Here is a 15,044-nt window from a genome sequence, read left to right as displayed (position 1 = left end):
TAGGAAGGGAAGAAGAGAGTAAAGGTAGGATTTTTTTTTAAAATGAGTGAAAAGATAAAGTGTCACAAGACTTTTTTTTTTTTTAGATGTTTCTGATCAAAGAACCATTAATTTTTAATCTAGTAATGTCCTTATTTAGTGTGGATTTGGGAGAAATGGCACATAAAGATAGCAGTACATCTTCAGTAGTTTAAATTATTGGATCTTTCATGTGCTTTATAATTTTAAAAAGTTGGTATCTATTTGTGAAATAGGATGCTGTTACATTGAATTCAAACAGATAAAATATGGAAGTGTTTTAAGTGTCTGTTTTCATAGTTTATTAATTATTTATGGGCCAATTAATATGTAGATCATCTGTGCCCTTTGCTTCTTTTATTGCTATTTTGAAGGCATTAATCTTTGGTTTCAACCTGAAAATTGAGGAATGAAAAAGCAAAACATAATATCTGCTGCTTATTTTCAGTTTTAATTAAGGTCTCTTGGGAAGTGACAGGTGCTATAACTTAAAAGAAAGTTTACCTTTGCTCTAAGGTTTATTTCTCCATCTTACTCTTTTTTTTTTTTTTTTTCAAGATTTTATTTATTCATGGAGACAGAGAGAGAGGGCCAGAGACACAGGCAGAGGGAGAAGCGGGCTCCATGCAGGGAGCCTGACGTGGGACTCGATCCTGGGTCTCCAGGATCACGCCCTGGACTGAAGGTGGCACTAAACCACTGAGCCACCCGGGCTGCCCTCCATCTTACTCTTACCTACTATTTACATAGGCAGGTTATTTTTTTTAAATACTTAATTTTAAAATGTTTTATTGGGAAAGCAGGTTAGGTTTAGGAATACAGAATTGCTCTGTTTTATTCCCCAACCCATAAGAGATGGTGAAAATAATTATGCAGAATATTACGATTTTTTTTGTCAGGCCAGGAAAGAACATTATATATAAAAACATAGAACTCAGAGGCAAAATAAATTGACTCATGACTGGCAGGAAATACCAGGAAATATTTGACTTTATCATAGTGATGTTCTTGTAACTTCTTGGAAAAAATACCCAAATTTGTGATTTCTAGCTCTAGTGTTTAAAATATTATGGCTCAGTACTTTCTTTTATTATCTCTTGTGTGGCAGGAAGCTGTAAGAAATTAAAAGTTATAATTGCTATTTTAAATCTGAAATTAGATCTCTAAACTTGAAAGTTGGCAGTCTTAAATATTTATAATGTTACCTAGAAATCTTTTTTATGATGATAAACTTAAATCTTAACTTTGTTCCCCCAACTTAGGGATCTCATTAATAAACCTGCCATTAGGAGAATGCCCTTCTCCCATTGAGGATCTAAGTTCTTATCCTTCATTTAATACTAACCTGGCAAACTGCCTTCTGTATAACACAGCTTATACCCATAATCCCAAATGATCCTTTGCAAGTCTTCTATAAATAATTGTAAGTGAGTAAATAAGGTCCATACAGATTGGAAGATAATTGCCTAAGAGAAAAATATCACTGCAGTTCTAATATGAATTTACAAACCTTACAGTCTTGGAAATATTTAATGGAATATTTTTAAAAAGCTAAAATTTGATAATTAGCTGTTTGCTCAGTAAAGTGAAAGTCTATGAGAAGCCCCACAGTTCTCTGTAGCATTTAGAGACTTCTGCATCACATAGTACAGTGACCTCACATGCAAACTGAGATGGATAGTTATTAGGCTCCCAAAATTATAATGAAATTGAGCTTCTGATATATCATTTCCAGAAACTTGATTGCTTTTGTTGAACTGCTTATCGTTAATAGCCTCTGGAAGAATCTGCTTCTGCTACTAAATTCTAGACTGATGAGAAGTGTAGTGCACTAGTCTTTGCCATGATTTATGCCTGATCTTAAGTGCTGTAAAACTTCTGAGTAATTCAGGATATAAAAAGAAGTTAATTTGATTACTACTGATGCCCAGCCAACCCACCTGGTTTAGTGGAGCTCCCTTCTAGGTGCCTGTGACAGTCTCTAGGAGTATAAAAAATGTCAAAAACTTCACTCGTAGGTAGCCCACAGCTTAACCATGATAGGTGATGGTTGTAATATCACTGATTGTGATAATTATATATAGTTGTGAGCAAAATTTTAGGCAGAGAACTGTGGGCTAATTCAGCCTGGTGTATTTGGGAAAGTTTTCACAAGAGTGGTTATGCTTTTATGCTGGGTTTTGAAAGAAACTATGAATTGGCAGAAATGGACAAGGGCATTCCAAGCAGAGAGAATATCACAGGCAGGATCTGGTGAGTGTGCTGAGAGTATAGGGTAGACATGGGGTTGAGGGGGTCTAAGCAGTATGGTTGAAACCAGACTGGGAAGATCTTTTGTGCTAGACCAAGGATCTGAACTTCATCTCATAGACCTGAGGAGCCAGCCAGGAGTACCATGAAAAGATAGGAGTGAGAAAGAGGCAGTTGGGGAAGATCAGTCAGGCAACAAACAATGTGAAGAATTGATGGGATCAGAGAGAGCAAGATGATGAGTGACAGGAAAAGCAGGGAGGGTGGATCATGAGATTTAAGGCAAGTAGAAAATACAGGTAGATGAGTCTAATATATTCAATAAAGTGTATAGTATAATATATATAATATATTCAAGTATATTATATTATATATTATAATACACTTGAGTATATATTCAGTAAAGTATAGAGTGAAATGCCCAAATATATGACACAGATGTACCATGAGTGATTAAGAATGGGTTTCCTAAAGGTGACGAGGTGATTTGAATAGGTAGAAGAAGCTGGGCAGAGCCTGCTAGTCAGTCTTTATACTTTTTTCTCTATTTGTAAATTTGGGGTTGCTAATTTGGAGCATCTGATGGCTCAGGACTTAGAAGAGTATAGGCATTCATGGTTCTTCATTTGGATGTCGAAATGCTTAATGTCAAAGCTGTCTATCCTATTGCAAACCACAGTCACAAATAGAGCTTCTTATGTGTATACTAGTTGGTGGTTAGGCCTGCCATCAGTGTAAAGCTCTGTAAGGAATTCTCTTGTCCTGCTAGCAGCTGGACTTGCAAGCTCACAACAGCCAGTGGTTGCATGTCTGAAGTATGTGATACAGAATTGATTTGCTGGCACAGAAACTTATGCAAATAATTTGGAGAATGAATAGAACATTCATGATTTTCTTTTCTTAGAGTCATTATCATGACTTCCACATACTGTACTGGAAATATATGAAAAGATTACTTAATAGTTCCAACTGTCATAAGTTTTATATATCTGATTTTATACACACAGAATATATATTAGATGAATATTATGAATTAAAATGTCTAACAATTTTTTTGCTTGTTTTTTCCTAGCTTGTTTTGGGTTTGGAATAAGAATTTATTGTCTCATGAACTATCCTTTTTTTTTCCTTTAATCTTGCCTTATAAGGTTAAATTCTGATTCTTATAGCATTTATTTCTACCACTAAAGTTGTGAGTTAAGAAAGTAGTTATTCCTAAAGCCATGTTTTTATAACCATAAATGCAACAAAGAACATCTTAAGTGTATTGTTAAAAATTATTTTCCTGAAGAACACCAGGAGGCTCAGTGATTGTGTGTCTGCCTTCAGCTCAGGCCGTGATCCAGGGTCCTAGGATCGAGTCCCACATTGGGCTCCCCACAGGAAGCCTGCTTCTCCCTCTGCCTGTGTCTCTGCCTCTCTCTCTGTGTCTCTCATGAATCAATAAATAAAATCTTTAAGATTTTTTTTTCCTTGAGAGTAACTCATTATTGTTTGAGAAATCTATAAACTTTTATCCAGCTATAATATTAATCTTTATAACTGTAATTTAGAGTTGTAGGGGAAATGTTAGAACTCTGTCCACAACCTCGCTGGTGTAGGGACAGAAAATTACTGTGAATGGATCTATCAGTATGATTGCAAAAAAAATTCATTTGTTATAAATTGGTTGATTTGAGATTATGAGAATAAGCTAAGGGGGCCTGTCAAGCAAGAGGCAGTATGCTAGAACCAAACTTCCTTTAGCAGAGGCTTGGTGTTACCTAGTACTGTCAACCAAAAAAGGTGTCTGACTTAAACTGAATCTAAGATGTTTGTCTTCATCTTCTCTTCTTGCTTTGCTGTTTGCATTCTTTTCAAAAAGTCTGTACTACAGTTTCCTTACTCCTCTAGCTAGACTTGCCACTCATGAAATTTTAAGAATATCAGATATATTCCAGCCATGAAAAGGTTTAAGAAAAATAATGGAATGTTAAGAGTAGGAGTCTTACTTATTCCTTTTTAAAAATACGTGGCTTTGTGGAATTTTGTGGGGTTCTTTGTTAGTTTTTGTTTTTATTTTATTTATTATAGAGACATGGGAATAGTGAAGGAGATAGCAAGCGAGAGAGAGCATAGAGCAGGGAGGAGAGGGAAAAGCAGGCTCACCACTGAACATGGAGCCTGATGCAGAGCTCGATCTGAGGACCCCGGGATCGTGACATGAGCCAAAGACAGGCGCTCAACCAACAGCACTACCCAGGTGCCCCAGTTTTTTTTTTTTTTAATTATTTATTCATGAGAGACACAGAGAGAGAGAGAGAGAGAGAGAGAGAGAGAGGCAGACACACAGGCAGAGGGAGAAGCAGGTTCCATGCAGGGAGCCCGATATGGGACTCGATCCTGGGACTCCAGGATCATGCCCTGGGCTGAAGGCAGGTGCTAAACCGCTGAGCCACCCAGGGATCCCCGGTGCCCCAGTTTTAAACAGTTTTATAGAACTAATCTGTAGAAACAATATATTATGCTGTTACAATATAGTGAGCATTATTACCTTGTTTTATATAGGAAAAAGTAAGTGTCCATTTTTTTCAGCAATTAGAGAAAAATTTGAGTTCTCATGAAATAGTTCACTTTAACTTCAAAGGTTTAGATTTGTATAATTTCATTAGATCATCTCATACTTTGCCTTTGATATAGTTCTCAAATATAGTTTTATAGATCTTTTTTCCACTCAAATCTTTAACCACTCAAAAATTAAAATGTACTTTTTTATTAAAAAAAATCAGATTATTAGGGTACGCATAGTGAACTTGATTTGTACGCATAATTCTAAGATTTCTAATTAAGAAATTTATTTTCATGCTTGCCTTAGCATGAATAAGAAAGTCTATTTAAAGTATTGTTAGTTTGGATTATTCATGGTATCAGCTTGGCGTTTTTAATGCAAAGTCTGTATTTCCTCCCATTCGTCTCTAGGATACTGCTATTGTTCATCCAGTTCCCATTCGTATGACTCCAAGCAAAATCCACATGCAGGAAATGGAACTGAAAAGAACTGGCAGTGGTAAGGAAGCTGTTGCTGGGTTGTATTTTAGATTAGCATCTAACTAAAATACACAAATAATTATTTGAGGGCTCAGATTCCTTCATAATTGTTTATTTTTTAACATAGTACTTTCTATAAGTATAGATGTATTTTTGTGTATATTATTCAATTTATATTACAGTTTCAAAAGGAAACTGTTAAAGGGTGCCTGAGTGGCTCAGTTGATTGGTCAGCTGACTATTGATTTTGACTCAGGTCACGATCCTAGGGTCCTGGGGTCCAACCCCATGTCATGTTGGGCTCCATGCTCAACAGGGAGTCTGCTTAAGGATTCTCTCTTTCACCCTCTGCCCTTCACCCCAAGTGTATGCTCTTTCTTGCTCTCAAATATTTTTCAAAAATTTTTAAAAAGGGAAACTGTTGAATTTATATTATAAAGAAAAATAAGGACACTTGGAAGATGTGACTTTTCTAATACCCAATGGGTTTTGTGGGGTTTTTAAAAGATTTTCTTTCTTTCTTTATTTTAGAGTGGATGTAAGCCGGGTATGGGGAAGAAGTTGGGAAAGGCAGAGGGAAAAGGAGAGAGGATCTTAAGCAGGCTCCATGCCAATGTGGAGCCTGACGTGGGGCTCAATCTCAAGGCCCTGAGATCATGACCTGAGCTAAAATCCAGATTTGGTTGCTTAACTGACTGAGCCATCCAGGCATCTCTACCTTATGGGTTTTATGATAACTGCTGTGAACATATATTTAAAGTATGTTCAGATTTTAACTGAAGAGGAGGTAGTATGTTAAAATAAATCTTAGCTTTGAAATTGTATGTTTTGCTTAAAGTCTTGAAGTTTCTCCTCATTTTAGATTAAATGTTTTAGTTAGACATCTATTTATTTTCTCAGAGGATTATCTATTTTCTGTATAAGTCAACATCATAAATTATTTTATAACCATTTGTTTGGGGTTTTTACTACCCTGAAGGGATAAATTAACAAAGTATGAACATGCAAATTGACATTTTTCATTAAAACCAATCTTCTGTTGTGGTAGAAAGCAAAATTCGCTATGAACAAGCTCATATTTTTATTAAAAATACTATTTTGTCTTATATCTCATGAGGTTTACCTTCTACTTCTTTGGAATATATAAATGAAGTCTTATACTCTGAAGTTTATGAATTTATTAATTCAGTTCTTGTATTTTTACCTTTTACTTCTCTACTAGATCATACTAATCCCACTAGCCCATTACTGGTGAAAACATCTGACCTGTCGGAGGAAAGTAAGATAAATTCATCAGTGAAATTTGCTTCTGGAAATACTGTAGGTAAGTGAAAAATAGCATTACAGCTTCCATTTGAAGTTGGTTAAGTGTGGATTTAGAATCTGAATAATTCAAATGTATAGCTATTTCATATTACCTTACTGAATAAAGTAGAGATAAGTCAACCTTTTTAAGTACCCTACCCTCTGTATGAGTAAATGGTTGCTTATTGCCACCTGGACCTGCTTCTAGGCAGGCCTTCTGTTTGCCATCCTTCTCCGTTAGCCACATTTAGTCCATGAACTCTTCACACTTACTCCTTCCTCTCACAAGAAATTAGGTGTACATTCATTTATTTAGCCTATGTTAATGGAATAGTATGTGGCAGGCTCTGTTCTAGACACTGGGGATTCAGCAGTTAAACAAAAAATCTTTGCCTTTATGGAGCTTACATTCTGTAGGGAATATAAGAGAAAAAACCCAAAACAAAAATCTTAACTCCTCCTATCTTAAAAGATAATTAACACATTGGATAAGAATAAAGCTGGCAAAGAGAAGAAGAGGGAGTGGCAGTTTAAGGAAGGAGCTCAAAGAAGACCTTACCAAAAGATGACATTTGGGTTAAGACTTGAATGAGATGAGGGATTCGGCTGTGAATATCAGAAGGAAGGACATTTAAGGCACAGGAAACAGCACATGTGAATCCCTTATTTAGAAATCTGCCTTCTGCTGGGAACAGCAGGCAAACACCTGGAAGAGAACCAGTTAGCAAATTTGGCAGCCAGAAGTAGCAAGTAGTAGAGGAATAATCAGGGAGCAGTGTAAGAGTGACTTTTACTGCATGAGATGAAACGCCATTAAAAGGTTTTGAATGGAGAAGTGATGTGGCCTGACCTTCCTTTTTTTATATACGAGGATCACTACAGCTGCTGTAAGAGTAATAGCCCCCAAGAAAGCAAGAGTCAAAACAGGAAAGATTGTTTAAAAAACAACTGGAGGAACATATGTAAGAGAGGAGGACGGCTTAGCCTAGGGTGGTAGCTGTGCTGGGAAGTGGTCAGATTCTGGCTATATTTTATAGAAAAAGAGTCAGCATTTGCTTACTTGTGTTATAAAGTGTGATGGTGGGAGGTCACAGGTGATTCAGGGAATTTAGCCTGAGCCACTGGGAATTGTGGAAGACTGTGATAACAGGTTTGTTGGGGAAAAACAGAAGTTGAGTTTTGGACATCTCAAGTTTGAGATGCCTATTGGAACATCCAAATAGAAATATGTTAGTTTTAACATCATTCATGGGCCAATTAATTAAACAGTTCAGTTATTTGGTAAGAAAAAGGAAGGGATACATTTTGAAATGAAACCAAACCAAATAACCAGTCCCTTCAATTCATAACCCTTCAAAGTAAGCAGCAGTGTTCCTTCACATTGTCCCTGAGTTTCTGTTTTAAGATTTATCATTCATCACAACCATTAGCCTGTCTCTGGGACCCTCTGCTCTTCATAAGATTGTGAGGATTTGGAAATGATATTTTCTCAGGTGAAAAATGGGGAATGTCTGGCTAATCTCATAAATTTTATTATTGTGGGATCCCTGGGTGGCGCAGCGGTTTGGCGCCTGCCTTTGGCCGAGGGCGCGATCCTGGAGACCTGGGATCGAATCCCATGTCAGGCTCCCGGTGCATGGAGCTTGCTTCTCCCTCTGCCTATGTCTCTGCCTCTCTCTCTCTCTCTCTCTCTCTCTCTCTGTGTGTGACTATCATAAATAAATAAAAATTTAAAAAAAAAATTTTATTATTGTCTAAGCATATTTTTTAATTCCTATATTAACTTCTCTAGACTAACCTATTCTGTGTGCATGGTATTTCATTGTGTAAATATGCCATGATTTGATTGATATTTAAGTTTTTACATTTCATAACACTAGGATGAACTGTTAACCTATTAGCCAATCTTTAAATATCTGTGATTTGAAATAATAATTATTATATTTGTTTAGATTATATAGAGTAAAAAATGAATAAAAGATTATTATTAAATAGGATATATTCCATTTATCAGCAGATGGGTACAGTAGTTCAGATTCTTTTACTTCGGACCCAGAACAGATTGGAAACAACGTAACTCATCAAAGGTCAGTATTTCTTCAATTAAAAAGCATATTAAAATATCTTGTTATGTTTTAATTGAGAATATTTTAGAACCAAGTATGAATTATTTTCCTCTATTCTTCAGCTCTCTGGAGACTGTTAGGTTACCTGTTGACTTATGTAGAAGGGAAATAATTTTTTTATTCTTTTCAACTATAATAGGAAATAAAAGGAACCTTATTGTTCCCATGATATTCTTTGGAAGGTCTAGAAAGAGCTATAGTAGCATTAGCAGTTTAATACAGTCCTTTTTGTAAGTAAGTAGTTGAGAGTCTGTTTAAGTAATGTACAGATTTTCTTGGATAGCTTTATGGCAAGTACCAACAAAATTCTGTGTTTTAAGATACCATCTAGAAGCACACACCCTAGTGTTGGGCTATCTACTTACCCTGAGGATCTGCATTACATATAACTTTTCAGGCACAAATAAAAAAGGTATGGGATAGGGTGAAGGTGGCAAGGGATTTGTCTGCAAGGGTTTAGCCATCCACTAAAAATTATGTGCAGGACAAGAGTATCTTTTCCCCCTCATCCTTTATATGTACTAAGTATCGTTTCCCATATTCCTGGAGGATATAGAGACTAGTAATATAGAATCTCAGAAGAATTTCCAGAGTCAAAGACTGCTTCTTTGTATAATTATTTCTCTTCAGATATCTTGGATTTTATTCTCCTTTTTATCCCTGTACATGAGGATCAGATTGCCAGGGTCCATGAGATTCTTTTCAGAATACAGAAGACTTTGGTGGCAAAAAAGTGAATCTCTAGGGTGGGTCAAGAATGAGTACAGCCCAAAAAAAAAAAAAAAAAAAAAGAATGAGTGCAGCCACTGCTACAATGAGATTGCCTGTGGGGACACAGGAATGGGCACCTCAGTAGCTGAGCCAGATTCTCTTTCAGCTTACCAAACTTCAAACTTTAAATAAGGTGAAAGCTAACCATGTCTGAAAGTAAAGTTTCTCTTTTTTGAAAATGTTTTTTCAAACTAGTATTATCTTTAATTGAGTGGGAAAAAGTTACTAGGTTTGTGTCTACCTTGAATTCCTGTCAATAACTTTCTTTTCAAAATTTTTGAAATTTTAAAAAATGTAATAATTATGCTTCATAAAAAAAAGATTATTTGACACATTGACTAATTACTTGCCAATGCATATCATAAACAGTCTTGTCTTTATCATCATAGGACTTGTATACCTACTTGAGAAAATGTCACACCAATAAAATTTTCACTGCTTAGCCAAATTTGAATGCTTAAAAAGGAAAAAGCTCCAATACCAGTAACATGACCAGTTATAACGGGGTATATTTTGTAGGTCTCATTCAGGAACATCTCCTGATAACACTGCACCACCACCTCCTCCTCCAAGACCACAGCCTTCTCATTCTAGATCATCATCTTTAGATATGAATCGGACCTTTGCAGTCACCACAGGTAGGGATTAAGAGCCATATCTATTTTCATTTGGTTTTTTTTTTTTTTAAGATTTTATTTATTCATTTGACAGAGAGAAAGAGAGCACGCAGGTACAAGTAGGGGGAGAGGGAGAAGCAGGCTCCCCACTGAGCAGGGAGCCCAACGTGGGGCTCAGTCCCAGGACCCCAGGATCATGACCCAAACCAAAGGCAGATGCTTAACTGACTGAGCCACCCAGGCACCCCTGATTTTAAAGTTCATTAAAGAGCACAACATTTTTATTTAATCTTTTCTTACTATGCCTTATTTTTTATTTATCTGAGGAAAAATTTTGAGTTTAGAAGATGTCAGATGAGAGGAAATTTTTTTTCTTTATGTATTTGAGGGAAAATGATAGAGATGGGAACCTGAGAGTTGCCACAAGAGATTTTAAAACAACCATGTGGAGAGATCAAGGAGGGAAAGCTGGCTAGGTTTTCAGTTAACTAACAAAGGAGAGATAACACTCATAATTTACTTCAAGTTTTAATTTTTATATAACTGGTTTATTGTTGTTAATAAATTTTGATCAAAACAGAAAAGTTAGAACCAAAGGGTGATGATGTTCTATTTTAGACGTCATAGGTTTGGAATGATGAGGAAAACATGACATAATAGTAGGCCATTGGACTTGTGGACTAAGAAAGATTGTGTTATTTAAGAATTATTTACTTAGAAATGATTGAGTGAAGTATTAAATGCAAAGAGAAAATTGGGAAGTCTGCATATTTTATAGCTGAAGAGCATTCAGAAATTTTAGAAAACCAAGAATGTATAGTATTATGGAAACAAGAATACCATGAGTGCCTTGTGCAATAGAACAAGAGAAATGCGATCTGAGATAGAGTGCCTGGGTGGCTTGGTCAGTTAAGTGTCCGACTCTTAATCTCAGCTCAGGTCTTGATCTCAGGGTCATGAGTCCAAGCCTCACATTGGGCTCCACACTGGGTGCGGAGCCTACTAAACAAAATAACTCCCTAACAACAACAACAAAAAGATAGATAATGAGGTCTCACAAAAGGCTATGAGGCTTGGTTACTAGGTCATATCTAGATAGTTTTACAGGATAATAAATGCCTTCCAATACTTGTCAAGCATTCTTAGAAGTCTTTGTCATTTGATCCCATTCACTCTGCTTGTTCGTTCTACTAGCAAAGTATGTGTTTACTAAAGAAAAAAAATGACTTGTGTATTTACTCAGGACAACAACAGGCTGGAGTTGTTGCCCATCCTCCTGCAGTGCCTCCAAGACCACAGCCCTCACAGGTAATTCTTCAGTGTGTTCATTACTGAACAATTATATTTGTCTGTTAGGGGTTTGCTTCTACTCTGGAATTATTTTGAAGATCAAGAATTACCCAATTAATCATTCTTAATGAGCATTTCATTTAGGGAAGCTGGGTCTTATTTTGGAAGTCCAGAGGAGTTACCTTTGAAAGAAACTTAAAAGTGGACCAAATGATAATGTCTTAATAATGGAAGGTTTAGTGGAGAGAACAGTGGGTTGGGAGATATATGTCCATGTATGTCCTGGGTCTAGCAGAGGCTCTGTGCCCTCCCTGCATCTCCCTGCCAAGGATGTTAATCCATCAGGAAAGAAAGTGTAAGAAGACCTCTGCATCCCTGCCAGGTGGAAATTGTTTTCATCTAGTATGTTCTGAGACAGATTCTGGATTATAGCTATAGTTTTATGTGACTGACTGGCTGGCTGCCTCTTACAAAAATGAATTTGGTTGATTTTTTTCTGAGTTAGATTCTGATCATGAGGTTGGTTACTTGAAGTTAGAAAGATGGTTTCTTAATCATAAAAGGTCCTGAAATTTGAATGTTTCCATATCTAGTTTATCTAAAATGCCAGCAAAAATATTTGTGTTGGGTTAAACTGTGAAACCCAATGAGCTAGTCACTTGACTCAAGAACGAGTTCAGTGGGGAAGACAGACCTGTAAACAACAATTATAATGGAAGGGCTATGCTAGATATATTTATGAAATGCTTTGGCACAGCTTTACTAGCTAGTAAAGTCAAGGATCTCATTGAAAAGGCATAAGTAAAATGAAAGAAGTAAGACTTTAAGCAGAGACTTGAGAGATAAAGTAGTGTTTCTTGGGGAGAGGGCACTCCAATCAGAAGGAATGACATTGCCTGGCATATTCAGGGTAAAGGAGTCGGTTTAGTGCAAGTGGAATGATGGGAGATGAAACTGAAGAGGTGGTTGGAAAGGGGCAGAGTATTTCTGTGTCGTACTCAAGACCCAGAGAGAGTCATGAGACTTCTCACGCTGCATTTTACGTTCTTGTTTACTTGTCTCTTACCTTGCTCTGGTCTATCTGCTTCTTTAGGGCGCAGACTTTATTTGTTCATTCATTCACTATTATTTTCATAATGCTTGGCCACAAGTTAGATACTCGGTAAATTTATTTTTGAACTGAAGATTTTAGGATTGCTCCACCAAAGGAGTGGAGGACATACCAAAGGGAAGTACACTGAAGTATTGGGAGGATCCTTAGAGCAGTGGTTTTCATACTTTAAAATAACCCTTTTAGAAACATAATGAAACAGTTTAAAAATAACTTGTTAAAAGCACACACTATTCTGCGGTACCCTAATTAAGAAAACAGTGGATGCAAGTGGAGAATCAGACAGTAGGGCCATACCCTCCCTCTGCTTTCATGTACTTTCTTTGCAAAAAAGAATTTTGTAAAAGTATCTTTTTTATTGAAGGTTTGTCATCTTAATTTTTTTAGTGTGTCAGCATTCCACTTACGGATTTTAGAGCCAGATGCTACCGTCCCTTATCACCCTGAATTTACAGATAACAAAGCATATCTACAATATATGTTCAGAGAAGGTTGCGGACAGTGATTCACTAATAAAATATGTGTTCCTCTATCCTGATCCATCATGTAGGCTCCTGGTCCCGTTGTGCATCGCCCAGTGGATGCTGATGGCCTGATAACTCACACTAGTACCTCACCTCAGCAGATACCAGAACAACCAAATTTTGCAGATTTCAGCCAATTTGAAGTATTTGCTGCATCAAATGTAAATGAAGAACAAGATGATGAAGCTGAGAAACATCCAGAGGTCTTGCCGGTCAGTTTTTAAGGGCTTATGTAATTTTCTGCTGAGAAACTCTTCCCACATTATATTCATAAGCAGGTCTATAAACAGAGGAACCTCTAAAAGAGCAGATATTAAGAGTGAATATAAGTGAGTAAAATTGCTGCTGCTGCTGCTGCAGAGGATTTATATTTCCTACATCTGTGCATTTTACTTATTTGACCTCAGGTACCTGCTGGTTACGATATATGCTCAATAAGAATCAGAATCTGGGTGGGAGTTAGCTGTGGTGTGAAAAGACACAAACACAACCATCTGAGCGTGGCTAAAACACTGCTCCGGGGTTTGCATCTGATGTGTGATTTGGTGAAGATTTCCATGTAACAAGTGGTTATGGTTACCATAGCTACACTCCATTCATATGATAGTAAGTCACCTTAGTTAGACCTACAGACTACAGGATGCCAAATTCAGTCTTTGCAGTGTTCCAGGATGTGCTGTTGAGTTCTAGTGGCAGGAACTTCTACTAGCCACTTCTTCAAAATTGAAACTTTCTGCCTAGCCCTGGGCCCATTAGGGGTATGGGCTATGCCTCCAGGAAGCAAGGGAGGGCCCAAGGGGAAGTACAGGTGTGCACAGGGTACTGGTCCTCATGCCCTGTAGTGGAGGCATCCCCTCCCCTGCTCCCTCAGAGATGCATTCCCTTCCCTTTTCTCTGCCCTTCTGCACAAGAGAATGGTCATTTTATGGGGTTTTCTCAAATTATTTATTATCAGAATGAACATTTTCTTATAACATTTTGCTCTCTGACTTGTTAACATATATTTATGCATAATTATTATATACTGCTTATGTGTAATTAGAAACGATAACGTATTCACCTCCAGGTTGAAAAAGCTTCAGATCCTGCAAGTTCTCTTCGAGTTGCCAAAACAGATAGTAAAATTGAAGAAAAGACAGCTGCTAGTGTTCCCGCCAATGTGGTATGGAAAAAGTCATCTATAATATTGATTATTTTGTACATATAAAAAATTATATGACACCATTTTTACTTTGTAAGATTTTAAAGATGATGAAAATCTTAGAAATGAAGTTAACTACAGAGTTTCTAAGCCATTCCACTGCCTTCAACTGTAATATATTTGGTCTGTCTCAGAACAAGGTCTATCTATTTAAAAAATCTGGGAGAGGATAGTCTGGATAGTCTGTCATCTAGTATTTGCCATAGGTTCTCAAAATTTATCTGCTGATGACATTCTTCCACATATATTGTCAAATTGTTTTATTGCAATCTTAAGTGTCATAGGGAAAAATTACCAATCCTCTAAGGGTGTTATACTCTCTGCTCTTTTTCTTTACTGTTTTGGGGATAATTTTCCCCCCAACATTTTATTATGAAAATGTTTAAACATACAGTAAAGTTGAGAGAAGTTTACGTTGTATATATATCAATAAACCTACACTTTGACTATACTATTAATATTTTACTGTACTTGCATTATCCTATATCTCTCCATCTATCTACATCAATCTTTATCTTTTTTTGAATTTCAAAGTAAACTCAAGATGTTTGTATATTTTTCCATTGAAAGAAAAGTTTTGGTAATTTTTTTTCTACTATCATCTGGACATCTCCCGTAGTTATTATAGCGTGTATTTGAGAGTACTTAAATTCTACTTTCTGGACACTTTATTTTTTACTATATTTCTGTGATTTTTTTTTTAATAGTGAAATAGATTTTTGTCAGCTTACAGCAACAAATTTAAAATAGCACTTAACCAAAGATATGACAGTTTATTGTCATTTTTATTTATTAGCAGATCAA

General features: G+C 36.4%; 1 protein-coding gene across 8 annotated transcripts in view; it reads left to right on the top strand.

Annotated features, from left to right (window-relative positions):
• REPS1 (RALBP1 associated Eps domain containing 1) overlaps positions 1 to 15,044 on the top strand; it is an 82,323-nt gene that overhangs the window by 62,895 nt on the left and 4,384 nt on the right. For 6 of the 8 annotated variants that reach the window (XM_077894696.1, XM_077894683.1, XM_077894671.1 and 3 more), the window contains 7 exons: positions 5,227 to 5,314; positions 6,518 to 6,619; positions 8,615 to 8,687; positions 10,017 to 10,135; positions 11,358 to 11,422; positions 13,066 to 13,251; positions 14,106 to 14,201. In XM_077894696.1, coding sequence (XP_077750822.1) covers positions 5,227 to 5,314; positions 6,518 to 6,619; positions 8,615 to 8,687; positions 10,017 to 10,135; positions 11,358 to 11,422; positions 13,066 to 13,251; positions 14,106 to 14,201 — 729 coding nt within the window. The remainder of the gene's footprint in view (positions 1 to 5,226; positions 5,315 to 6,517; positions 6,620 to 8,614; positions 8,688 to 10,016; positions 10,136 to 11,357; positions 11,423 to 13,065; positions 13,252 to 14,105; positions 14,202 to 15,044) is intronic. The other 2 variants (XM_077894679.1, XM_077894713.1) reach the window with 1 other exon arrangement.

The sequence above is a fragment of the Canis aureus genome, chromosome 1 (genome assembly GCF_053574225.1).
Source record: "Canis aureus isolate CA01 chromosome 1, VMU_Caureus_v.1.0, whole genome shotgun sequence".
NCBI classification, from domain to species: Eukaryota; Metazoa; Chordata; class Mammalia; order Carnivora; family Canidae; genus Canis; species Canis aureus.
The sequence above is the reverse complement of the archived record's forward strand: the minus strand, read 5'-3'. Positions and strand labels throughout refer to the sequence as shown.